Source organism: Leuciscus leuciscus, assembly GCF_965113295.1.
Source record: "Leuciscus leuciscus genome assembly, chromosome: 25".
NCBI lineage: Eukaryota > Metazoa > Chordata > Actinopteri > Cypriniformes > Leuciscidae > Leuciscus > Leuciscus leuciscus.
Window position 1 is genome coordinate 10518098 of NC_138724.1, and position 27870 is coordinate 10545967.

The following is a 27870-nucleotide window of genomic DNA, read 5'->3' on the forward strand; positions in this document are numbered from 1 at the left end:
GAATTGATTAGAAAAGCCTATACAATAAATATTAATACAAGCCACTGTTACTATATTGTACGGAAGCCCTGAACCGCAACGTAAAATAAAATAAAAACGTAAAAAAAAAATAAAAAAAATCTAGCATTTCGAGATTAAAGTCGAAACATTACGAGATTAAAGTCGAAACATTTCGAGAATAAAGTCGAAACATTTCGAGAATAAAGTCGAAACATTTCGAGATTAAAGTCGAAACATTTCGAGATTAAAGTCGAAACATTTCGAGAATAAAGTCGAAACATTTCGAGAATAAAGTCGAAACATTTCGAGAATAAAGTCGAAACATTTCGAGAATAAAGTCTAAACATTTCGAGAATAAAGTCGAAACATTTCGAGAATAAAGTCGAAACATTTCGAGAATAAAGTCGAAACATTTCGAGAATAAAGTCGAAACATTTCGAGAATAAAGTCGAAACATTTCGAGAATACAGTCTTCTGTAGAAGTTGCGTGTGTGCTTGCCGTTATTTCACATTGCCGCACAGGCGTGTGCGTGCGTGTGTATGTGTGTGTGAACTGGAACTACACAAAATAATAGCTTTACTTTTATCTTGCCTTTCAAGAAAAGGAAAATCTACCAACATGGCATAGGCTATAGGACGTTATAAAATATATTGCGCCGAAATAGACTTTAGCCTACAGGCGAAAACACTTTTCAGACTGGATCAAGATATCCAGCTGAATGAATGCATGAATGAGGCATTTATATAGCGCTTTCATATGTTTACTGTAGGCCTACACTTAAAAGCGCTTTACAATCATTTCAGAGAATCTCTCCTCAACCACCACCAGTGGTTATATTATATAATATATTATATTTGAGAAACACACACAAAAAATTCAGAATTGGAAGCACGTCCTATGCACCAGTGGACGCTCGCCATTATGAATGCACACACACGCAACTTCTACAGAAGACTGTATTCTGGTACGTTTCTACTTTATTCTCGAAACGTTTCGACTTTATTCTAGACTTCTTAGTAATTCTGAAAATATTACTATAAATTACAGCAACACCTCCCCCTTTGCCTTTCAGATGAGGTTCATGTTTATAAAAGTAATCTTGGAGGGTGGACTCACTTAAAGTAATGTAATTTTTTGGTTTTAGCCAGGTTTCTGTCAAACACAGCACATCTAGGTTATAGTCTGTAATCATATCATTAACAATAAGTGCTTTTGAAGTAAGGGATCGAATATTCAGCAACCCAAGCTTTATCATTTGCTCATTTGTATTATCTATTTTTTATTTGTTGAACATCAATTAAATTTTTACCCATAGATGGGTTTGGAAGTTTTTTTGTATGTCCTAATTCGGGGAACAGACACTGACTCTATATGATCATATCTAGGTGAAAGAGGCTCTATGTGATGGGATTTCTCTGACCTTGGTGACGTGAGACAGCTGACAGACGGTCGGTTTAGCCAATTCATGTTTGAGCTCCAAGACTATTTAGCACATTGCTATGCAGTTTCTAAAGTGCTCTGAGTGGTTTTTAGCGCAACGCAGTTGCCTGGATGTTGCTTATTAAAAATATACAGCATAACCAGTGTAGCGGGTAGATTCCCACAAAAAACACACACACAAAAAAACCCTTTTATTAATTGATTCTTAACACATGAGGTACCAGTTTGAATGATTCTGAAACACTGCCCTGAGTCATTTACATTATTAGCAGAGAGAGAATATCTTTCATATGCAAGCAAAAAGGACACTGACTATCAAATCAGATTCAAATTAAAATTTAAATGTAAATCAGAATTGAACCTTAGTTTGGTGAATTGTATGGCTGGGTCATGCACAGACATTTTGAGGGGCAGTGGCCCAAACCAAAAAAGAGGGCACTATAAAGAGGTTGACTCGGAGGCAGTATCATCTTAATATAGAGAATGAATAACAAACCTTTTACAATCATATTGTAAATACAATTAGGCTTTTGTGCTTAATCAGTATATGTTGTTTTAATTACCAATTAAATAATTTAAAGTCTATCTTTCTTATCACACGCTAGCATCCTCTATTCCTTTACTGTCAGCCAGTTTAACAGTTTTACCTGTAACTGTCTGATTTGGCAGATGCGCAGTGGGCTCTCCCTCACTCTCTGAGCTGCCTAATCTTAAATGGAACTATGGAAGTATTAGACATTTAATTTAATATTATACAGAATAAATCTATATTATCTAGGATACAACGGGTCTAAAGTCACACTGGGGTAAAAGGTGCATTTGACTTTATTCTCTTTTAAACCATTAGATGGCACAAAATTCAGCTAAGCACTTTTCTTAACAACGGCTTTTGATGATGAACGTGCAATTTGGCTGATCCTTGACTTGAATGCGGCAAATTTGATTCTTCTTAACAACGGCTTTTGATGATGAACGTGGAAATTTGGCTGATCCTTGACTTGAATGCGGCAAATTTGATTCTTCGCTAATTTGATCTAAAATTTTATGTTTTTTTTCCCAATGATTTATGTAGCAATTGAGAATTGCTTAAATTATTAAGTATATTTTGAGACAAAGGTCTCAAGAATATATATTTTTGAAATAATTTTGTTTCTGTATTTTTTAAATGAATATTTTGATGACAGTATATTTATTGAACAAAAATGAATTATTTAATTTATCAAAATAAACCAAAAAATAGTACAAACTTTGCTAAAGTGATTGTTTTGAACAAGTATCAACTTAGACATTATTAAAAGCATATTAATTTAGCTAAAATATTTGTATCAATACTGTGTGTCTTTTGTCCCGTGCTGGTTTTACCCCGTGTGTACCACCTTGCCACCTCATACATTTATTGACTTAGGTAAGTCCTTTAGATCATTTATAGTATATTATCTATTTAATTATGTATACACAAACGCCATAAACAAGGACACTTTCAGATGGCCAGTTGTAACATCCAAATATCTAAACACAAGGACCTGCTTTCAGAACATTTTTGTGTGGTATGTCGGGTATGTTGGCGTTAATGCTTTTATTTTACTACAGCAAACACATAATCAGATTTACAAAGCAGAAATCTGATTTGTGCTCCACAGGCCACATGTTTTGTGTTGTGTAAGCAGTAGAGGCTTAATGATACAAAAATGTAAAAAATGTATTTATTAATGCTAATGCACTTGATTACATAAGTAACTAAGGATTATTGTAGATTATTAGAATTACATTACAGTCAACTTTTATTGGTTTGAAACTAAAGGCAGCATCATGGAGGCAGCATTTGCAACACGTGATTGTTTTCTGGGTAAAAGTTTGGATTAAGTTTCTTATTAAAAATGAGCTAGTGAAATGGCAACTTCTTATTGTTTACTATTATTTTAAAAATAAAATAAAAAATATTTGAAATGCATACATTTTTAAAGACTTGACATATTTATAATATATATATATATATATATATATATATATATATATATATATATATATATATATAATATTTTTAAATATTAATTTTTTCCTCAGATTATTTGAACAATCTAGATGAAGAATCTCCAGACTACAGAGATGCAGAAGGTGAAAATAAAAGCTCTCGAAATCTTCCATTATTAGGCACACCTTTAAATCATCTAAATACATACAGTATGAAAACCTGATCTGAATCTTCTATTATATGGATTTTTTTTTAAAATCTTTATAAATCTTTACAGCTGCCCTAGTGATAGTAAAGGAGGTGGCTAATCATGCCAATGAATTCGTAAGACAAGAGGTAATTCAGAATACATTTTTTACTTTCTAAAATAACTATAACTTTTCTTGGTAAATCTTGAGAAAAGCACATTTTTGTTTTCAAACAGGATAACTCCCAGAAGCTCTATGAGGTTCAGTGCCGCTTAATTGGGAATCATGTGATTGTCCAACCAGGAAGGGTAGGTTAACAACAACGGTTCACTCTTGTTGAACTATTTGCAACAGTAAATGCTTTTGAAATATATCAATATATCTTTCTTTAGGTTTTGTTAAAGGAAGGGATCCTGATGAAGCTCTCCAGGAAAGTGATGCAGCCGAGAATGTTCTTCTTAGTAAGTGACAGTTGTCACAATTCTCATTCAATTTTATTAAAAATGACATGAAACAATATTCACAATGCAACTGTATATGAGACATATTTCCTAGTGAAACACTCTATTCAGTGTGCAGGGCTTCATTTTACCATAGGACTTAATTTTTTCATAGATGTTAGTATGTTAGATGATAGTATTAGTGAACAATAGAATATATAGAATACAGAAAAGAAAATCGAATCAAAGGCAGAACTTGTGGTGTTTTTTTTTATTTTATGTGAACTTTTGCGCAGGTACTTTTTTTCAATATCTTTAACATTAAAAAAACCTTTGTTACTTTTTCTTGCTCTATAAAAATGTATTTCTATTGTATTTGAACAGACAAATGATAGTCTTCTTTATACCACGCCAGTAGCATCGGGCAATTTCAAACTGAACAACGTACTGTCATTGGCTGGGATGAAGGTGAGATCTTTATTCTAAATTTATCATATTAAAATGAAATAATTAAACAATTGTCATCTATAATTTTAGTAAAAAGTGCAATATTTATATAAATTTCATATTGTCTTTTTTTCTGTTATTATCTGTATTTTCCTCAGGTTAGTAAACCTAGTCAAGAGGGGTATCAAAATGAGCTGAACATTGAGAGTGTTGAACGATCTTTCATTTTATCTGCCAGGTGAGAATCTTTAATGAGTTTTAAATCATGTGGGTCGATGATGTGACGCTATTTTTTTTGTGCTATCCATTCATTTACTCTTAAAGTTCACAAAAATTAAAAAATTAAAAAATCTAATTCTGTCATTATTTATTCACCCTTATGTTGTACCAAACCTACATGTACACTAAATAAATTTTAAAGAATGTTCTTTTGTCAGTGACAACATTGTATGGACAAGGGAAAGTCATTTTTCAAAATATCCTCTGTTCCACAGAAGCAAGAAAGTTATACAGGTTTATACTATGCTATGCCTGAATCTGACTAGCTGACGAACGTTCTAAGGTGTGCAATTCTTTTTAGGGAAGCGCACGGCTTAAGTCGTTCCAGGTCTTGACCGCATTACAGTTCCATATCACTTCGCGTAGTTAAAGGGATACTCCACTTTTTTTGGAAATAGGCTCATTTTACAACTCCCCCAGAGTTAAACAGTTGAGTTTTACCGTTTTTGAATCCATTCAGCCGAACTCCGGGTCTGGCGGTAGCATAGATCACTGAATCGGACAAGACCATTAGCATCTCTCTCAAAAAAATGACCAAAGAGTTTCGATATTTTTCCTATTTAAAACTTGACTCTTCTGTAGTTACATCGTGTACTAAGAATGGCGGAAAATGAAAAGTTGCGATTTTCTTGGCTGATATGGCTAGGAACTATACTCTCATTCCTGCGTAATAATCAAGAAACTTTGCTGCCGCACCATGGGTGCAGCAGGCGTAATGATATGACGCAGCGCCTGAAAATAGGCTAGGAGCTGGGAACTATTTTCAGGCGCTGCGTCATATCATATCATATACATAACAATTTAGATTTTTTGAAAGTGAATTTTAATATTTATGAACATGATCATTTCAACTACTGGGCAACAGCAGTATTGGAAAGTCCAGATGAAAAAAATAAATAAAAGGAAGTGGACATCGAAGGCAGCCGGCAACAACAAAAGACATAAAATAATCAGTGAAGAACAGCTGGACAGACTCGAAGGTGAAAAACATGAAGAAAAACCAACAAAACAACAGATTGGGCTGTCAATGTTTTTAACGACTGGCTTAAGGTAAAAAAAGTAGATTGAGAGGGGACAGGCACTTTAAATGCCCAGCTGCGAGCTTTCTATGCCACCGTCTGAAACCAGTCCAGCGCAGAGTATTCAGTGTCAAGTTGTCTTTCCCTAAGAGCTGGACTGAACCGCCATAAATCCAAATACAACATCATTGGGCAATCGGAATTCAAATCATCCAACAACGTATTCAGGGTCATCCACAAAAGGTTGGAAGGTCGTAAGGAGAAATTAGTCCTACACACAAGGACAAAAACCTGACAAACAAATGTCTTGAAATAAATCATCTGAACAATGTTTTGAGGTGTGGTAACTGTTGTATAAGCGGAATAACTGACTCCGGGCCGTTGAATTATTAGAAAAATAATGCACACCCGAGGTGTAATCTGCTTCACGTAGTGGCTGCATTACCACCTCGGGTGTGCCTTATTTTTCTTATGATTAAACAGCCCGTTATCAATTATTCCTTACTTGGTATATGACAAAAGTGTAAATAAATTATGATAGAATTTTTATATATTTTGCAAATTTTTTTTTAATATTTTTTGCTCCATGTGAATACTGAGCCTTATTTATTTCATGCCCCATAACAAATTCATACAATTGAATGTGTATGTTTCTGATTTACAAACTCTCATGGTTTTATCCGCAAAGTTCTGCTGCATGTCGAGATGAGTGGCTACAGGCTATTTCTTCTACAATCAACGATTATACCAAGAAAGAGACCACCTTCACCTCAGTTAGAAACCCTGAGATGGTAAACTGACTCATAAACTTTATAATAATCTTCATGTGTGCAATTTTGTTGTAAACTAAATCAATGAAACTTTCCAGGCAACCCAAGACGTTGTAGACATTAAGGCCCAGCTGGGAACCAGACGCCCAATATGGATCCCAGATCACAGAGTCACTATGTGTATGATCTGCACCTCTGAGTTCACCCTTGCCTGGAGACGCCACCATTGCAGAGCCTGTGGGAAGGTGAGAAGATTTTGCTCCCTTTAGACCCCATTTACATCTGATATTAAATTCCATTCTTGGTAATCTGATCACAAGCAGCAAAACCAGTGTGGCGATGCATGTCCACTGTGTGATCCAATCACTCAAAAACACTTTCTGTCATAGGCATAATTTGCGGGTGAGATGGGTGGGACATGTCCCCACCACTTTTTGCCAGGGTCGATATTGTCCCCACCACTTTTTGAAACATCTTGCGGCAAGGATGTACCTAATACAAATAATTCTTTGATTAGAAATTCGTTCTTTAGAAAAGAACAAAACAAGGGCAGATTAGAACCCAGAACCTCTTTGACACACACAAAAGTTCTACCAACAGACCATTAAAGCACACGATCATTCCATGCGAATCTATGTATTTATTCACTGACATGAAGAATCTCGGTGTAACATAAGTCCACTGAAGGCGAGTTGCAGGTGAACCCAAGGGCAGTTTTATTTTAATACAAACATGAACAAAATACAAAATAAACAAAGATCTGGCTTGAAACATGGACTTAAAAGGTTAGTTCACCCAAAAATGTAATTTCTGTCATTGATTACTCACCCTCATGTCGTTCCAAACCCGTAAGACCTTTGTTCATGTTCGGAACACAAATTAAGATATTTTTTATGAAATCCGATGTTTCTGACCCTACATAGGCAGCAACGTCATTGCAACTTTCAAGGCCCAGAAAGGTAGGAAAGACATCGTTAAAATAGTCTATGTGACTACAGTGGTTCAACCTTAATGTTATGAAGTGACAAGAATACTTTTTGTGCGCAACCCCCCCCCCCAAAATAATGACTTTATTCATCAATCTCTTCTCTTCCACGTCATTCTCCTACGTTGTTGAAATTGTGTAAACAGCGCAGCGCTTACAGGTTCTACTTCAGAACGCCGCCTCACTATTGGCCAACACTGGTCACGTGAGCACCACGACATGCGTGTGATGCTAACGCAGGAGCTAGCCAATAGTGAGGCGGCGGTCTGACGTAGAACCAGGAAGCGCTGCATTGTTTACACTATGTCAACAGCGTAGGAGAATGACAGAACAGAACTGAGAAACCACATGACCACATCAACCAATGACAACATGACACATTCACAAGGGGAGCACATGGCAAGAACACATGAGGGAAAAGGGAATCACATGACATGACTAAAGGCAAATTACCAAAATAAAAGACATTAAACATGAAACAAACAAAACCAAAAAATGCGGCACCTGACGTCTTGCAGGAATACCCACACAAAAACAAAACCCAAACAAGAGTCTGGGAGGGTGGTGGAACAGAGGCAGTCTAGGGGAAGGGAAGAAGAGCCAGGCCCATGAAGGGGAATTGGGCCCGGATCATAACATGGCAGTGGACCTGGACTGTGGAGCATTGGTGGGCATGAGCCGTGAGGCCATAGTATACCTAGACCGTGGAGCAGTGGCGGGCCTGGACCATGGAGCAGAGGGTCATGATGCAGGAGTGGACATGGACCATGGGGTGATGGCAGACCTGGGCCGTAGAGTAATGACGGAAACCATGGACTGTTGAGCAGAGGTTGGTCTGGAAGGCCAGAGGGGGAATGGACAACCTCTGTAGCCATGACATGAGGCGCAGAGAGTTTGCGGACGGCCTCCGTGGCTGTGACATGAGGCACAGAGAGTTTGCGGACGGCCTCCGTGGCTGTGACATGAGGCGCAGAGAGTTCGTGGACGGCCTCCGTGGCTGTGACATGAGGCACAGAGAGTTTGTGGACGGCCTCCGTGGCTGTGACATGAGGCACAGAGAGTTTGTGGACGGCCTCTGGAGGAGCAGAGGTGTGTGGAGCCCAAACACACCAGTGAGCGATCCCCATAATAGGGAGTGCAGCTGACAGTGGTAGGATCTCTGGGACCACTGGACTTGGGAGTGCTGGGCTTGAGAGCGTTGAGGAGGTTAGCAGTGAACCAAGCTCTGCATCCGCAAGAGCTTGTCTCCTATAGTCCCCTCCCAGAAAAACATATGGGGAAACTTGCATGGCGTGATGAGGCTCTGTGGTGGTGGCCATCTTGGCTGAAGACTCAGGCGTGGCGGCCATGACGTGAACAAGCTCTGGCTTGGCAGGCATATTGTGAACTGGCATGATGACATTGATACCAGGTGCAATAGAGTGCCGCATGAATGAGTCATAAAACTCGGAAACTCAGCATTTTTTAACTTCCGGTTACATTGTCCCAAAGTCAATGAGTTTTTATATAAGTTTTTGATTAAATATCTGAAAAGAGGTCTGTGGTTAACACAATCTCAAGATATTTCCATGTTATTTTCTATAGCCTATAGAAGAAACAAGCAAACATTTTTATCAATCCATTGCAGCTTTTAAAACTTCAAACTTTTCGAAAGTTAAAAATGTCAGGGTGATTCAACATCATACCTAATATAAAGAAAAAAATCAACATTAAAAGAATGAAATTCTTGAACTATCATCAACTTATGTTTAACACAGATTTTATTTTATTCGTATATTGAAAACCCCATAATAAAACCCCATAGGAAAATTAGTCTTCCTGGTTTTGATGTCATTCTTGCACAACTCTACTAGCGACACCCGTGGCCGTTAAGGGAACTGCAGCCAGCAACTTATTGCTCGTGCATATACAAGAGACTGGAAAGTGATTCAAGGCCCTCATATACTCAGGGCGAATTTCTATTCCGTTCTTTGCTTAGAAGTAAAAAGAAGTTGGAAATACCTTTGCAGCGACATACAGTTAAAGAACATCCTGACTCGGTCCACGCTGCTGAGAGCGATGTTTAGACAAATATGTAAATATGTGCGCTTTCCTCTCAATAACAAAATAAACATAACAAAAATGACAGCGGTGAGAAAGCAGCAGTTAAAAGCATCTGATCATAGCGATGTGCATATGTTTACTCAAGCTCTGCAATTCACCTGCATTATGACGACAGATGAGGTAATTAAAGTTACACTGTTATAATAGATTGATTATAAAGTATATTTGAGACTATAGAGTATTTATGTGAGACTATAGTTTGAATCCATTTTCTTTGCATGACACATTGACATTAGTCAAGTCAAATCAAGTCTCCTTTATTTAGCCTATATAGCGCTTTTTACAATACAGATTGTTGAAGCAGCTGTACAGTGAGAAATGAATGCAACAAAGTTTGTGTTGGCTGTATAGAAGCTCTAGAAGAAAGTCATTGTCCAGTTTAAGTAAGTTTAGTGTTGATTAATTTCCATTGAAAAAAAATATTAGTTATTAATTTAGTAAATTTTTCTTAGCAGCATGGACAAAACAGTTCTCATACAGTGCAGAGCTTACGGCATTATCCTGAACATTGTATTCATTTCATATGTCATTGAAAGGAAGAGAGAGGTTCTAAACGTCACATCCTTTTGATTTTCCTGGCAAAAACATCCCGAATTCTTTACATAAAAATTTAATTTTTGAAAACCTAGGATGGCAGGGAAGGTCTTGTTTTTTAAAAGTTTTGTTACAAGCTTTGTCGATTAATACATGAAAATTATATACATATAGCCCCTTTTATAATTCATATTAAAAATTTATATTATTTTAAAAATAGTTTTTACTTTTTTATTTGAAGAAATATTTAAGGAAAGTGTTCTTATATGTGATTGTAAGGAAAATTGTATTATTGTTTTTTACTTGTGTAATGTTTTCTTTCAGTCTTTCTGTTGCATAGTAATTGTTCAGTGATGCTTATGTGTGCATGCATTCTTTTCTCTTGGCATGTAGGTTGTGTGTCAGGCCTGTTCGACTAATGAACAGCCACTGAAATATATGAAGAATCGCCTTGCGCGAGTTTGCGATCTCTGCTTTTCTGCATTGCAGCAGAGCAATTCAGGTTCATCATGCAAACACACTCATACAGAAACACTGTCTGCTTTAATGTATTTTTATGTATTTGTATTGATTTCTATAAAATAAGAGCCTGTGTGATATTTTACTCATATTAGGTGACGAAGAACCCAGTAATTCGCCTACTAAGTCCCCTGGTTCCTTTCCATTCAGAAAGCAGAAGAAAATACCAGCAGCCCTAAAAGAGGTGATGATCCAAAGAACTGCAACTGTCTTTTAAATGCCAATCAAAATTGACTTAATATAATAAAGACAGTTTCACAGTGTATTGAGCCATTGACAATTGTCTTGAGAAGTGAGAAATGAGCTCTCCAAACGCTGATAGTGATTTTTAGAAAGACAGAGGGTGTCAGTTGATAGACTCTGTCCTGAAGAACTTGTGTGAATGTGTGTGTGTGTGCGCGCGCGCGTGTGTGGAGGAGCTATCAAGTGTTCAGCATCATGTCTAATCTATCTTATCTGTCTTTTTCTATGCTGTATTCCAGACATTGTTAAAACACCTGTTATTTATTTGTACTCTTTAGCATAGTTTAGCAAATTATCTTAAAGACATGTATGTGATGTGTGATATTTAAATCTATAATTTTGTGAAAATAATGCTAGTATTTGATTTATCAACCATGCTTGAGGGATTTAATTCAACCGTGATTTTGGCAGGTGAAAATATGCTATCTGGCCAATTAAAAAAAGAAAAAAAAAGAAAAGAAAATTGTGAAATCTGAAAACCCTTTTGAAATGTTTGCGGCAAGGTAGGCAGAAAAATCATGGATGAGAAAATAAGACAAAGTAATAAATGAACAAACTTTGGCAAATCCAGAGATTAGTTTTTTGTTTTTGGCCTGACTGATTAAAAACACCTGTGCAAACTGTAAAACTGACTATAAATCTGACTAGTATGAGTTACATTTATGAGTTAATTTCATACATATCGTTCAAACGTTTGGATATTTTTTTATTTTTTTTGAAGATGAGAAATTGATACTTTTATTCAGCAAGGATGCATTAAATTAATCAAAAGTGACAATAAATGCATTTATAATGTTACAAACGATTTTCAAATGAATGCTTTTGAATCATAAAAAAATGAAGGTTTCCACAAAAATATTAACCAGCACAACTGTTTGATAACAATAATGTTTTTATTATTATTTTAGGTTTCAGCTAACACAGATGGGTCCTCGATGAGCGGCTACTTGGACCTCTCCAACAGGAAAGCCAACAGGAAACCGTGGAAACGGTTCTGGTTTGTCATCATGAACAAAGTTCTGTACACATATGCTGCCAGTGAGGTAAGATTATATAAATTCAGAAATTTTAATATAATGAAAAACTCAGCATAAATGAGTACACGACCTCTGTGCATAAAAATATATTTTGATAACACTTAACACATGGACTAAGAATTAAAAATATACTTCTACAGCATTTATTAATCAATGTTAATTTCAACATTTACTAATACATTAATAAAATAAAAAGTTTTATTTGTTAACATTAGTTAATGCACTGTGAACTAACATGAACAAACGATGAACAGTTGTATTTTTATAAACTATTGTTATATGTTAAGAAAGATGAAGAAATACTGTAGCAAATGTATTACTCATTGTTATTAATGTTAGTTAATGCATTAACTGATTTTATTTTGTAGTGTTACCGATATTTGTATTAATATATTTATTAATGATGACTATTACAGTTCATTTAAAGATAAAAAATTATATTAAATGTACTAGGCTATACTTAATAAAAACAGAGAAAAAGGTCATCAATATCTGTAAAATAAGTAAAATGGCCAAATTTGCTTAAATTAATGGTTGCAAAATTGAGTACACCCTTGATTAAATCCAAGAAACAACAAGCAATATTCTAGTACATCTTCCAAAAATATAAGGATACTGCTCTGACCCTTCTTGGCATTGAGTGTCCAAATTCACGACAAATTTTCACATCTAATGTTTAACTCCTGGAGTATGTACTCCTCCCCCTTGCTATGCCATTTATTTTGGGTGCTGCTAGATCCAAAATGATGTATTTGGCCTTATGAGACCAAAATGTGGATTACCAGAAGTCTATATTTTGTTAATATGGCCTTTGGAATAGACTAAATGAGCTTCTTGTGCTTTGGATACAGTAGTTATGGAAGCCACTTTATATATTGTGAATCCCAACAATCTTTTGCTACACATCAGAACTATTTTTTTGATAATTTCATGCTCCTAGTTAGTGTGCTAAAAATTGTAAATATTATATTTGTGAATATACTTCTATTAAGATATTTAACCCCAACGTGTGTTAGAGAAAAAACATTATTTGATAATGTGGGTTCCCCCCACTTTCATTTGTTTTACTTCAATGAAATGTTATATTTTTGTGATTTAAAAAATTTTTTAAGATCAAAGGTTAAACAATGCAGATTTATTTTCACATCATTCTTTGATCATATTTACCAAGGGTGACAATAATTCTGACCATGACTCTATGTATATTTAATTTGGAGATCTCTATTCATGAAATAAATTAGACAGTTTGCTGCAAATCCCAGCAAGTAAAAAAATTGTAAACATGACAAGTCAACCAGAAACCTTGAGATAAAGGATTAGATGGTGTGAGATAAAACTATTTTGATGAAAGACTAGGCTACTAAGACAAACGTTTGGAATTTGGCATGGCATGCACAGGTGAATTAAGCACAATAATACCAAGAAGGTGTAATAAGAAAATAAATCTGAAAAATCAGAGTCTGAAACGGACTGAAATGATAAATGCTACTCATATTTCTTGTGCTTCTGGTGTTTTGGAATGATAGTATCTATCCACTGTCAAGTGACTTGGTGGGTCAAGTTTCTGAGCACACAAATAGTAATTGATGTGTAAATCTGGCCAAGCATGTGTTAATGTGTGGTTTCTGTCATCAAACTTCCAGCAAACGAGCGAGCAGTTTTTTCGGCTTAGTTTCAATTCACTTTTTTCTCATCAAAAGATTAAGGAAAATTAAGTTTTTCCTTATTTTGTACAGTACACAGCATGTCCACCAATATAAACTGCTTTTTTTGTTTTCTCTTTTACATATTGTGAAGTGAATGTTTTGTAGTTATTCAGAGCTTTTCCTTAATTTATCTGATTGTTTTTGCATGATGTAGTAAAAATTGTGTTATGCTGCTATATTTTCACTTTATGACCACACTTTATTGTATTTAATCAGCTAATGAATCCACTGTTACCAGTTCATTGTGCTTGATAAATGTATTTTATACACTGTATTATAAATATTTTCAGTTTGAAATTTTTACAAAATTTTTTACAAAATTTACAAAAATTTAAATTTTTGTTATTTATTTAGCCTTTATATATTATTTTAATTGTTGTATCCATACAGGATGTAGCAGCTTTGGAAAGTCTACCCCTTCTCGGATTCTCTCTCCGAACAGAGAAATCAGAATCTTCATTGCATTTTAAACTTTATCACAAAGACATGCTCTACTACATTTTCAGAGCAAGTGACAGACAGATCTTTGAAAGGTAAATGTATTGATATAAAAAATGTAAAATATGAAGGTACACCTGTAGTAATAATTACATACTAATATTACATTTAAATATAATCATATTATATATTTTTTTCTCTCTCTCATAGATGGATTGAAGCATTCCAGGAAGCCACAGTTCTATAAGCTTCTCTTCCTTAACAACCTTGACAACTATCAGACCAGATCTTCATACAAAAGACAATATTAAAGTTACCTCATGACTAACTTGTTTAAATTTGTGGCTCGCCACTTTTGTATGTCCAATTGTTACAATGAAATTTGTGAAGTGAGTGTTTTTAGTTATTAAATTGATAATATATCTGATAATGCTTTTGAATAATATAGTAAAAATCATTTTATTAAGCAGTCATTATGTATCATTTATGGCAAAGCCATTGTACAACCAGTTAGGTGCACTCAATAAATGTATTTTTATCGTTTTTTCTTTCATTTCAGTATTTTGTCATTTTAGAATATGTTGTTTTAGAATATTCTTTATACTTAAACATATTTTATATTGTATTCCAATTAGTATAATAATTATACATTTATTTTAATCAACTATTTATTATCACTCATCAGGCTCAGGTATTTATAGTAGGCTATTACAATTAGCCTTATGTGTCACTCGGAGAGAATAACCTGAGGTAATACTATGGTAATGCCTCCAGAAGGACAGGTAGGGGGGTGAGACTGATCTGAACTGGGTCAGGGGTCAAACTGCCTACGTCACAAGCTCCTAAGATGGCGTTTTGATGACGACGGGAGAAGTAAGGACCCCTGCCCTTGTTTAAAAGGTATTTGAAAATAAATATATATTTGTTTTCGCATATATATGATGTAAACAGACGCGTTGTGTTGAACTTACGAACTAATATTGATTATTAAAACACAAACGGCATTAAATGCACAGCGCGATCCGCTTACCTAGCCCACAGCAGCCTTGCAAGGTATCATTTCCTGTTTTGTTTTTTTACTTTAAACGAGCTTAAAAATTGTTCAGTGTTTGTCTCATTGTTAACATCTATACTGTCATCCATACTATTCAAGCGTGGCAGAGATTATAAATTAATTATTTTGTCATATACGCACGTAAGCACGTCTGTAAAGGATTGGTATCCGCAGTTCCGCATTTATTAAGAAACAGATACGTGTATTTTTTACCTAGGACCCACCGTGTGCTTTAACGAGCTCGGGCGTGTTATTCACGGGCGTGCTGTTTTCGACGAGTAAGTTATATGTTGATGGGGTTTTTTTTAAATAAAATTTTGAAATGAAACCAAAACTCGATTTAAAACGCGTAGTTTCGCAATTTTAATCAAAGACCAGCCCCACTTAATTAGCACATGCGCGTTTGGACGCCCGTAGTGTTTAAATGTTAGATTATTGTTTGTGGATCAATACAACACCATACCTGGCTCAAAAACGGCAATGACTCTTAATATAACGTTACTTTAATTATGACCATGATGACTATTATGCCAATATCCCTTTGAAAATGAACAAAGCTTCTGCTAAAATGCTGTAGTTTGTGCAGTGTTTATGTACTGTAAAAGTCACAATAATTGTATTTCTTCAAATAGAGTAAGCTTTATACATTTCTTTTTTGTTTTTCATTGTTAACCTTTTTTGTGGACTGTCTTGACTAAAGTTACCACTGTTTAATTTTAGTAACAATAGCTTGAGTGACTGTTATGGCAAAAACTGTATCATGGGTGTTTTTGGTAAGAGACATTAATGTGTATATATATTTTTCTTTTCTCTATCTTAATGCCTTCAAAACACTTCATGACCACAACTGAGTGACAACAGTACAAATCACATTTGTTTTTCGTTTTGTTTTTCAGTAGATTAATTGTTGGCAAACTCCCATGAAGCATTGTAATCGATCATAGTTGGTCACACTATTTTGCAGTCAACCTTTGTTTAAAATTAGTTACTTAACATCAATAATTTTCTATTGCACCATTATTTTTGGTTCATTTATGTCATCCCCAATTATTCATGGGTGTAGTTTGTATCATGAAAGAATTTAAAATTAGCGTGAAATGATTTTTTTCCCCTTTTTTTTCTAAATGCATCTTAATTTTATTGTGAACAATTTTCATTTTTTGATCTGTCGCTACTTCAAGTTAGGGTTGGTTCGATATCACAATTTTGGCTTCAGTATGATAGCATTTACATTTAACCATTTAGCAGACGATTTTATCCAAAGCGACTTATTAGCAGGATTTAATACCTCTGTATCGATACTACATTTATACCATAGGTGACTAGTAGTCATAGTAGTCAAGTCAAGTTTATTTGTATAGCGCTTTTCACAATACAGATTGTATCAAAGCAGCTTCACAGTATTAAATTTAAATAATACAACAAAGTTTGTTTCAAGAGGAATTTATTGATTGATGAAATTAAATTAAATATCCCCAAAATATCCCCAACTGAGCAAGCCAAAGGCAACAGTGGCAAGGAACCGAAAAACTCCATCAAGTGACCTAATGATGTCCTAAAACTCCATCAGGTGACCTAATGGAGAAAAAAAACCTTGGGAGAACCCAGGCTCAGTCGGGGGCCAGTTCTCCTCTGGCATTTATGAGCTAGAGGCCGGATTGTAGTTTGAACTGTGGGATTATATGAATGCCTGGCTGAAGAGATGCGACTTTAATCTAGTTTTAAACTGGGAGAGCGAGTCTGAGCAACGAACAGTATCAGGAAGACTATTCCAGAGTTTTGGAGCCAAATGTGAAAATGCTCTCCCTCCTTTGGTGGTTCTGAATATCCTAGGTATGACCAAAAGCCTTGAATTTAGTGATCTTAAAGAGCGCGATGGATTATAGGGCGATAGAAGATCCGTTAAATAGACTGGAGCTAAGCCGTTTAGGGCTTTATAAGTCAGTAGCAATACCTTGTAATTAATACGGAACTTTATAGGTAACCAATGCAGTGATGATAAAATCGGTGTTATATGATCATATTTTCTTGATCTCGTAAGAACTCTAGCGGCGGCATTTTGGACGAACTGTAGCTTGTTTATTGAGGATGCAGGACAACCAGCTAATAAAGCATTACAGTAATCCAGTCTCGAGGTCATGAATGCATGAACTAACTTTTCTGCATCAGAAACTGATAGCATATTACGTAGCTTAGCAATGTTTCTAAGGTGGAAAAAGGCTGTTTTTGTAACATATGAAATATGATTTTCAAAAGACAGGTTGCAATCGAGTATAACACCCAGGTCTTTTACTGTAGCGGATAAAGTAACAGGACATCCTATGATGTTAAAGTTGTATTGTGCGAGGTTTTGTGGGCGGTTTTTTGAACCGATAAGTATTACCTCTGTCTTGTCTGGATTTAATAATAGAAAATTACGCGTCATCCAATCTTTTATATCTTTAACACACTCTGTCAATTTGGAAAATTTAGCGTTTTCATCCGGCCTTGATGAAATATATATTTGAGTGTCATCAGCATAACAATGGAAACTAATTCCATGTTTCCTTATAATATTTCCAAGTGGCATCATATATATTGAAAATAACAGAGGGCCTAACACAGATCCCTGCGGCATGATCGATTTTTCTCCATTTAAATAGACAAAATGGTAGCGGTCAGATAGGTATGATTTGAACCAGCTTAGTGCTTGTCCTTGAACACCAGTATAATTTTGTAGTCGATCTAAGAGTATTGTGTGATCTATAGTATCGAACTCAGCACTAAGATCAAGTAAAACTAGTATTGAGATACAGCCTTGGTCAGAAGCTAAAAGTAAATCATTTGTGATTTTAACGAGCGCAGTTTCAGTGCTATGATGCGGTCTGAATCGAGACTGAAACTTTTCATAGATATCATTTTGTTGCAAGAAAGAGCCCAGTTGAGCGGACACCACTTTTTCTAATATTTTAGACATAAATGGAAGATTTGCAGCCAAAAACTAGCAGCCAAAAAAAAAAAAAAAAAACTGAATTAAAACAATTGCATTAAGAACAGTAGAGAAACAAGTAGGCTATATTTTACACAGAAAATATGTCTGTGATGGGCTACAATGCGTAACGCTGCGAATACACATTGTAAATAGTAACACTTGACAGCGCTTACACAAATTCACATGGAAGCATTACCATATCTGGTACTGAAATGAGCAAAATCATTATTGTACCATTTGAAATATAATATACCGGTATTTTTCCATTTTCCAACCCAACTTCCATTACATTGCGAAGGACATATTCTTGAACCTTTCCAGTTTCTAATCCTTTTTTTTGTTGTTGTTGTTGCTTTAAATCAAAGATTGTTTTAAGCCCCGAGTCTGGTTTTATTGTAATTTTTTTTAATGTGTAAAATACTAGGACCAAGGGCACTGAAAAAGTGGGTGGACACCTTGAGCTCAGCTGACTTGCAGAGTCACAATATTTGTACTCTTTAATTATTTATAACATAGATAGACAATTACTTAACGACAAAAAATTCTGCATTATTCTGGCCGGACAAGTAATTTGGCGATGTCAATGTGTAAAGAAACGCCTGCGCACATATATATTCAAATGTGCATACCTATAGACCAAACGCGTCGTGGAAGCAGCCCCTAAGTTAATAACTAATGATCTTCGCAACGGAAGTGAATCAATCAAAACTAACTGTAGCCGGACAATAACTTTATTCTAGAGCTGCTGTAAAGCCTAAACAATCTGTTACTTTAATTTCCTATTATCTCTGTAAAGCTGCTTTGAAACAATCCATATTGTTAAAAGTGCTATATAAATGAAGGTGACTTATTGAATGACTTTATTTATAACTGCATAGTATGGTGGAGTGAATTTGCATTAAAAAAAAGTAATCTAAGCATTTTATCATCCGCCTGTCGTCCCCCTTTTCTTTTTTTTTTTCTTTTTTAAGTTAATGGTGCACTATGCAGGATTTTCAGTTACTGTTTTTAAACATAACAGTGAAACTTGGGGTCCATTCTTTGTACGTGGATTACTCAATTAGCAGCTGGGTTTCATTGTTGCCGATTTGACATGATCCAGAATTGTTCGGTTCTTCGAAGCTCATCCTAGAGTTGCTGGCATAGCAACAGGTCCATAAGCTCAAACCTGCTCGAGAGCTGGCTTATTTCATGACAGGATTAGATTGCATCTTTTTAAGCGGAGGTGATAGTTAAAGTCGGTCCCAGCCACTGCTACTTTCTTACAAGAGTACCCTAATGAACCATATTGTAATATATATTTATATTGTAAATATAAATTTACAAATAATATTATAATGTTGTGTAGTCTATCATAATAAAGACACAACAGGTTGCTGATCTTGGTTTCGAGAATCGATATATCTGCCCTTTACTGTGAACATTTAATATTCAACAATATTCAACGCAGATGTGTTCAGCCCAAATGTATGCGCGTTTGAATATATGTGCGCAGGCGTATAGTTCTTCTTTACAAATCAACCCTCAATAAACTACTTGTCTGGCCTTAAAAATGTATAATACAGATTTTTTTCTGGCAAATCATCTCAAATGTATTAATCGAGGTACAAAGAATGAACCCCTGACTGCTCCACACGGGCGGAAGCCCTATGGGATGAATTTGGTCTCAAAATGATTAACACATGCATGCACAATTATCCATGAACTTGATAAATGTTGCAGATATGTTTTATTATCCACAACCAAATGTCTTTCAACTTGTGTGTGCAAAATTCAGAATTAAATAAATGTGTAGCAATTTGTACAAATAGAGACATTTTTGTGAAAACAAATGTTTTCTTTTTTATTAGTGTATTATAATTTGCACATGCAACAAAGATGTGCATTTGTGGATCAGGTGATTCATGATCCACACACAGCTGTCTGAGAAAAGCTGCTACCACTAGATGGCAGTAGCCTGCTAAAACAGACAATCAAGCGTTCTTCCCCATGTAAGATGCTTAATGTGGTTTAAGAAAGTGATATTGAAGCACCAAATGTAGTACACAATTTATTAATAAAACTTAACTTAGCTTACCTTGTACAGACTAGCAGAAAAATATGAACTCAAAACACACAAAGTTTTACATCGAATGTTTCCTTGCTATAATGAAAACGCTTTACGTAATGGATTAAGACAAAAGACTAACATTAAAAGACCAAACTCGGCAAGACTATAGGCCTACCTTATTAATAAAGCATACTTTGTACAGGCAAGCAGATTAAATCAGATTCATATTTCTCTCCCATAGAAAACCATTATAAAATCGTTCATATTCTAGGCTTATTTTTATCTGACTGCACATAGTATGCTATATTAAGCTATACATAGTATACAAACTTTGGAATTTGAAAATGTCTGTTTGTTAAAAGTCGATATTTGCCGGACATTCGTTTTCCCTTGCTATATATTTCCCTGTTCTATAGAGTCGGCAGTCTTACAAAAATATCAATAGCAGGATTAGTTTGAACAATATGCAACCATTGTATATCGACATGAAATATTCATTCAAAATGACCTACGAACGTTATAGCTGCATATTTATACATGACAATGCTTTGACGCCATAACGCACGCCTGCCAATTAAACTGCTTTAAAACATATAATTATATGAATTAAAATGACTTAACTTTTAAAAACAAACATTTTCAAATTTCAAAGCTTATAGTAGGTTCCTATTGGAAAGACTGACTGACTACAGGTGAATGTCAAACCTAAAACTTACTTTACTGCGCTCCCGGTTGCTTTCCCCTACAAATGCAAAGTTAAACGCAACTGGAAAATATCACGTTAAGCGTTTTCTTTAACAGGCTCTACGGGATAAAAATGCCCTTAATGTGAAACTTGCCGCAACGCATACATATTCTATAGGCTCTTGTCTATAGGCCTATATAGTTAGTTTTACTCCCATAGACCCTATTATAAAGAAAACGCTTAATGTGCCTTATTGCAGTAAGATGGGGATATACTAAAACTCACTAGCCTGTACACCTTATTGAACATGCAACTATAAAGCATGTTAAGCGTTTTTATAATGGTTTTCTACGGGAGAGAAATGCCTATCCTTGCGTGTTGTTCATAATCTGATTTAATCTGCTTGCCTGTACAATGTATGCTTTATTAATAAGGTAGGCCTATAGTCTTGCCCAGTTTGGTCTTTTAATGTTAGCCTTTATTCTTAATCCATTACGTTAAACGAGTCAATGAATGCACGCTTGTCACCTGATCCACAAATGCACATCTTTCTAGTAGCACGCACAAATTCTGATACATTTAATTCTGTATTTTGCACACGCAAGTTGAAAGGCATTTGGTTGTGGATATGCATGCACAATTATCCATGAACTTGATAAATGTTTTACTGTGTTAATCATTTGAGACTAAATTCATTTCATCCCATACAAGCCCTCTCCCCTGATATATCTACAATATATATATATTTTTTTTTTCATGCATAAATAATTTGTAAATGAAAGAATAGTTATGCTAATATTTAGATGACTGGCTGTAATTTGTGAGCGAGTTTTAGCCACCTTCTCTAGCTCGCTAATAAATATTGTCATAAAATCATAATTACAACGCCTAATAATCTGACTCAAGTTACAGAACAGGCAATAACAACATTAGCAGATTTTTTTTGTGTCAAGACGTGACAACTTATCAGAGCTTCCCGAGCTTCAGACACCAACGTTAAAGCCCCGCCCACACCTGCACAGTGTTTTGTGATTGGCTGGGGCTACACACCCACTGGCCAAAGATTGTCGTCCAGAAATGTCCTGAGCACAGGAATTCAAGAAGAAATTTAGAAATTTCAGGCACAGGACAATTTTTCTGCTGACACAAACACCACCACACACTTCTAGTGGACCATAAGTAATAATTGAGAGCCTGAGGCATTATTTTTGTACGAGTCTATACTTTATTTTTTCTGAAAATCCTTCATAGAGCACCTATTAAGGCAAAGCAGATGTTATTGATTATCCGTGAGAGTCTGTGTCACACCAAAATAACATTTGGTCATCCTTTCTTACAGTGACACCAATGCAAAACATCAAGGGTAGGCGATGGAGCTCCCCAACTACGCCAGTCAACTGCTTCTCCAGCTCAATCAACAACGCTCAAAGGGCTTCCTGTGCGATGTCATCATCATGGTTGAGAATACACTCTTCCGAGCTCACAAAAGTGTCCTCGCCGCCACCAGCCACTACTTCAAGTCCCTTGTCCTTCATGATAACCTCATCCACCTTGACCCTGATATGGTGGATCCAGCTGTTTTCCAGCAAATTCTGGATTTCATTTACACCGGAAAATTGTCAGATGAGACTTTTGAGGCTCTGGATTTGAGCTCTCTGCTCACCACAGCTAACTTTCTCCAGCTCAATGACCTCGCAAACCTGTGCTCCACTAAGATTAACCAAAATGGATCCCTCAATAGCGTAGCATGTGGGAGCTCCAAATCTTTATTTCGCCTGTATGAAGACCACTCATCAGACACTGAAACGTGTATGACTCCTCCCAAAAAAAGGCAAAATGCTGAAAGTAAATGTAGGAAAAAGCAGGACTTGGGGTTGGATTTGACTAAGAAGAATGTAAAGTCTGAGACGAATGATACGTTTTTTCTTTCTAGAACCATCTCCAGCAATATGCAGCTAGGAATAAATGGGAAGTGTGTTCCAAAGAAAGAGAAGTGGATAATTCCTTTGGATGGAGCTCAGGAAAAAAAAAGGGAGGGATCCCGAAGAAAATCCAAGGTCAGTGGTTACATTCCTCTTAGCAGGGTTGGAAGTCAACTAAGCCAGAATCAGACTTTCACTTTACAGTTGTCTGTAAAGAAAGAGAAAGGAATTGGAGGCAAAACAGACGAAACTGATGGCCAAAAACCAAACAATGGCAGCACCAATTTTGTATATCAAAAGGAGACCTTTCTCAAAGAAGCTGAAGGGGACAACCCTTACGTTTGTATACCATGTGAAAAGGGTTTTCCCTCCTCCGAGAGTCTCAAGTCCCATGTGGAAAGTCATTTGGATGGAGACCTGGATGTGAAGGTTGAGGATGAGGAGGAAGAGGAACGTGATGGAGATGCTGGAATCACCAGAGTCTCACAAGAAGCTGCTGAAAGCCTGGAGCAAAGTCCGCGAAAGTCCCTCAAAGATGTTGACACCTTGCGCCCATTCCCCTGCAACATTTGCGGCAAGATGTTCACACAGCGCGGCACTATGACCCGCCACATGCGCAGCCACCTCGGTCTAAAGCCGTTTGCGTGTGAGGAGTGTGGTATGCGCTTCACCAGGCAGTACCGTCTCACTGAGCACATGCGTGTCCATTCAGGGGAGAAACCGTATGAGTGCCAGGTCTGTGGTGGGAAGTTTACGCAACAAAGAAACCTCATTAGTCACATGCGGATGCATACCTCAGCATCTTAGAACAGGTCAAAGAGCCCTAAACTTGGATAATGCAGATACCAACAGTTCTCATTAGTGGTTTGGTTTAGGTTCTTTTAACTAGGGCTCAGTTCTCCCACAAGTTCTCCAGAACACTACAAAGATTCATCTAGATATTCTTCACAGTTTTAGCTGTATCCACAAATCTTCTGGAATTCTAAAAAGAGTCCTCTATCTCAAAAAGGAAACCTCCGTAGTCCAATCTAGGGTACGTTTTTGGCAACGTTTACTTTTTGATCTAATTTAGCGTTCAGTTTCAGCCACAAATTCTTAAATTCTCCAAATATTCTTTTAGCTCAAATTATACCTCTGAAGATCTAGAGTAGGGCTATGTTCACACGGTCAGTCCAAATCCGATTATTTGTGCATCCGATTGGAATCTGATCTATATTATTGACTGTCCATACTGTGTATCGTAACTATTCGTACCTGATTTGTGTGTCCCGTGGTGCTCTTTCTTTTTCCGGAATATCTGCATATATGGCAATGACGTTGCGTTAGTAGGCATACGCCAAAAAACAGCAGCATCGTGGAGGGTTTTGCAATACAGATGTTGTCTTATTTACAACTTGACAATGTGTAGCCACCGCGCTGGACTACTACAACTGAAGTAGCGGCAGAAACATAGGACACTTTGCAACAACACAACCTTGTTTCTGCAGCGACTTTCAGCATGTTTGTTAACGTCTGACTTGTTTACGTTTTACGTGGCCTTAGAAAGTGACATAAACGAAGAAATGCAATTTAAATAGGATTTCAAACCACATATGAATGTAGCTTTTTTCCCCGTTCACATCTGCTTTATGATCAGAAAAATATGATCAGACTCAGTCGGATATGCACAAAAATCTGATTTGGACTGACAGTCTGATGAGGCTTAGGAGTAGCCAACCTGGAGGGCATTTCAACCCAATCTATTGATAATCGGGTTCAGGTGTGTTCGATTAGGGATGGAGCTAAACTTCTGCAGAGCCGGATTTGAGAGAGCCCGATCTAGAGCAGGGGTGCAAAACTGTGGCCCTCCAGGAGTTTGTTCGGCACCCCTGATCAAGAACGCTCTTGGTAGATTTGGCCGAACGGAACCCTAAGGAAACCTCTGTAGCCTATTCTAGGGATCAGGTTTGGCCACAAATCCTCTACAACCCTATATGAAGATTCATTTAGGTTACCTTTTGAGCTAATCTAGTATTCAGTACGGATCTCGAGTCCTTTAGGATTCTATAAAAGAATCCTTTAACTCTTCTCTACACTGATTTCCTTTTTGAGCTAATCTAGGGTTCGTTTTCATCCACAAATTCTAGAATACTCTTGCTGCAAATGAATACATCTAGAGGATTATTTGGAGCATTTTATTTTTCTACTCTCAAAAAGAAAACCATTGTTGTCTAATCTTGGGTTCCGTAAGGGTTCTCTACAGTTCACTTTTTTTTTTTAGATAATCTAGAGTCCAATTTTGCTCGCAAATCCTCTAGAATGCTACATAGAATTATCTTGATCTTCGTTGAAGAATGGCGATGCCATTTCCTGATCAGTATAAAAATGCCAACTTCAGCCAATACCTGCTGTTATACCTCTTTCTATGAATTTCTATAAATTTTCTTCTTGTGCATGAATTGTTTATTGTTATTGTTAGTGTGTAGCTAAACAAATATCAAGTTTATCCACTTAGTGATGTAGTTTGATCTATTAAAACGAAAATTACCTCAAATTGCTAGTGATTCTCTCCGAACTGAAACAACTGAATGTTCCTGGTGATACCAGTTATTTTACAGCAGTGACTTGCTATACCTCTCGAATGTAATTAGGAATCGTGATATAGTTTAGGCTTCAGAAACTGACCGCTATAATAAAGCTATCTGGTTGTTTACTTGAATACACAAACTTGCTACCTCAGATTAAACCAAACCCTCTGATTAGCCTGTATGAGATTAAGACTACATGTTGGATAAGAAAACCTACATGCTGTCTTCCATAATACAGTCACTCTGTCTAGTTTAATTAATGAGCTTAAACTGACATCTGATCCAGAACAGGGGAAAACACACTGCCTGTTTTAATGTACACTTTTCAGGGGGTCAGGTAATACTTCACTGTAGGGTTGCTATCTGAGCTTGTGAAGTCATATTGCTTGAGCAATTAGGGTGTTTTGATGTACAGTTCCAAAGAAATATTGAATGTTGAAATGCTGAAGAAATACTGTAAAACTATATAACCAAATCTATATTCTTGCTAAATATTTAAGTCTAATTTATGCTTCTTTCAATTCAGGTTTATATTATAAATCTTTTTCTTTTCATTTTTTTTTTCAGGGGTTTTCCTTTGGGATTTATTATTGTTGTTGTTATTATTATTATTTTCCAATGCTTCAACCAATGGCTTAATGTATACAGCATGTTGTCCATATTTTCTTGTGGCATGTGCATTGTTCTTATGATTTTAAAAATGTTAGGTTTAGCAGATTGCATTCTTGCATTTAGTGTTGAAATGAGACCAAAAGCTTAAAATCAAAACCTACTGTAAATATCTTTGGGTATCTTAATGTAAATGACATGTTATTGTTATCAGTTGATACATTACTGAAACTTTTACTTGTTCAGATATGAAATGATTTTCTTGCGGATTAATATCTTGTTTGTTATAAACCTTGTTTCTTTTAAACTACCTCTGGTTGGGTTGTATAATGCTGGAGGGCTTTTTAAACGATACCTAATTCCGAGGTTGTTTTGTAGTTAGTTGCCTGTTCTGGTAATATCAACAAGGGTACTTTAAATAATAGATCAACTAGTCAAATTATTTAATTTGCTGAATTGCCATTACAGGCACTCTTTGTTCAGTTTCTCTCTCTCTCTCGCTCTCTCTCTCTCTCTCTCTCGATTATTTGACATTGTCTGTAAATCAATATAATTCTAGAATATTCAGGAACTTTTTATTACATAATGGGGCTTGAAACTGAACTTCAAAACTGTGACAAGACTTTCATTTGCATCCTCTGCAAACCTCAGGGAACATTTTAGGGACACATCCCAATGAACTTTTTGAACCATAAAGCACCATTAACCAAATGTTTTTTGCAGCTCTTTTGATTTAGACATGTTTCTATATTCACTATAACTGACACAATATGCCTTCAGAAGGTTTGGCAGCTCTTTCCATTAGCAGTACAGGATTGTGTGTACGTGTATGGTTTTGATGTGGTTTTCAAATGCTTTTAAAAAATGTCAAGTACTTTGTGCAAAAATAATGATACTAAAGTATTTGCAACTTGTTTATGAAAACCAAAGCACATTTTCACTCTTTGAAAGATTTAAAGTCCTGGTGTAAGTAACATTGTTCTCAGTTATGACATGAAATAAAATTAAATGCTGATCAAATAACTTCACTTTTGCTTTTTATTTATGTGGGTTTGTACAAAATAATTAAGCTTCTGCAATATAATAATATCATATGTATAATCTGCCATTGTATGCAAATATTATAGCATCTTTGAAAACTATTTGCCACCAATAATTGACTATAAGGTTTAGCTATGTTGGGGAATAATTGATGGCTATTGGGAATAACATATCAATAAACATTTATCAATAAAAACCAATAAATATTTTCAATGCCAATAAAGTAAATATCTCTAAATAAAATGTTAAAGTAAAATAAAAAAAATAAAAAAATTAATCTGATATCCATGACTAAATAGATTGTACTGATAACTTGCATTTCTCAATTTCACACTTAAAGGTATAGCGGAGGATCTTTCCAAATTTTAGATAAGACCCGCCCTCTCCACTTTTTGAAAAGTTTGATTGATTCACCAGAATGATTGACAATTAGGAGGACCAATAGTTTAGACTACCCACCAGGAAGTAAAACATCCTCCGCTTTACCTTTAAATATAATTAAATAGAGTAAAGGTTATGTGTATTTGGCGTGCTGTTTTTTTTGCCCCGTACTCCCCCATCCCAGGTTGGGATAGGAATATAAGTGAGGAGATGGGCTGGTGGTGGGATGCTGGAAAAGTCTGCTGTATATGTATATATACCTCCTGATCCTGAATTGAGTTGACTAACTGAATGAGCTCCTCCCATGTTAATTATCTGATCATGCTCCTCCTGAATTTTGTTAATAAAACATCACGTTGAATCAAAAAATAGTCCAGCACACTGAAAATTTCGAATATGAATCATTGCATACTGCAAAATGTATAGCATTTGTATAGCATAAAAAATTGTAGACACTATACTGCACAAA

General features: G+C 35.8%; 2 protein-coding genes across 2 annotated transcripts in view; both read left to right on the forward strand.

Moving 5' to 3' along the window:
* LOC309489974 (FYVE, RhoGEF and PH domain-containing protein 6-like) overlaps positions 1-14664 on the forward strand; it is a 35999-nt gene extending 21335 nt beyond the window's left edge. The window contains exons 9-21 of the mRNA XM_082158929.1: positions 3506-3556; positions 3691-3749; positions 3838-3909; positions 3994-4062; positions 4426-4509; positions 4647-4726; positions 6475-6577; positions 6655-6801; positions 10572-10680; positions 10793-10881; positions 11849-11983; positions 14074-14216; positions 14332-14664. Coding sequence (XP_082015055.1) covers positions 3506-3556; positions 3691-3749; positions 3838-3909; positions 3994-4062; positions 4426-4509; positions 4647-4726; positions 6475-6577; positions 6655-6801; positions 10572-10680; positions 10793-10881; positions 11849-11983; positions 14074-14216; positions 14332-14368 — 1178 coding nt within the window. The 3' untranslated portion in view covers positions 14369-14664. The remainder of the gene's footprint in view (positions 1-3505; positions 3557-3690; positions 3750-3837; positions 3910-3993; positions 4063-4425; positions 4510-4646; positions 4727-6474; positions 6578-6654; positions 6802-10571; positions 10681-10792; positions 10882-11848; positions 11984-14073; positions 14217-14331) is intronic.
* A 223-nt stretch (positions 14665-14887) lies between these two features.
* On the forward strand, positions 14888-27002 carry hic1l (hypermethylated in cancer 1 like). Its single transcript, XM_082160481.1, has 2 exons — positions 14888-15021; positions 22221-27002. The coding sequence occupies exon 2, from the start codon at positions 22252-22254 to the stop codon at positions 23608-23610; it is 1359 nt and encodes a 452-aa protein (XP_082016607.1). The 5' UTR covers positions 14888-15021; positions 22221-22251; the 3' UTR covers positions 23611-27002.
* Positions 27003-27870: the final 868 nt, after the last annotated feature.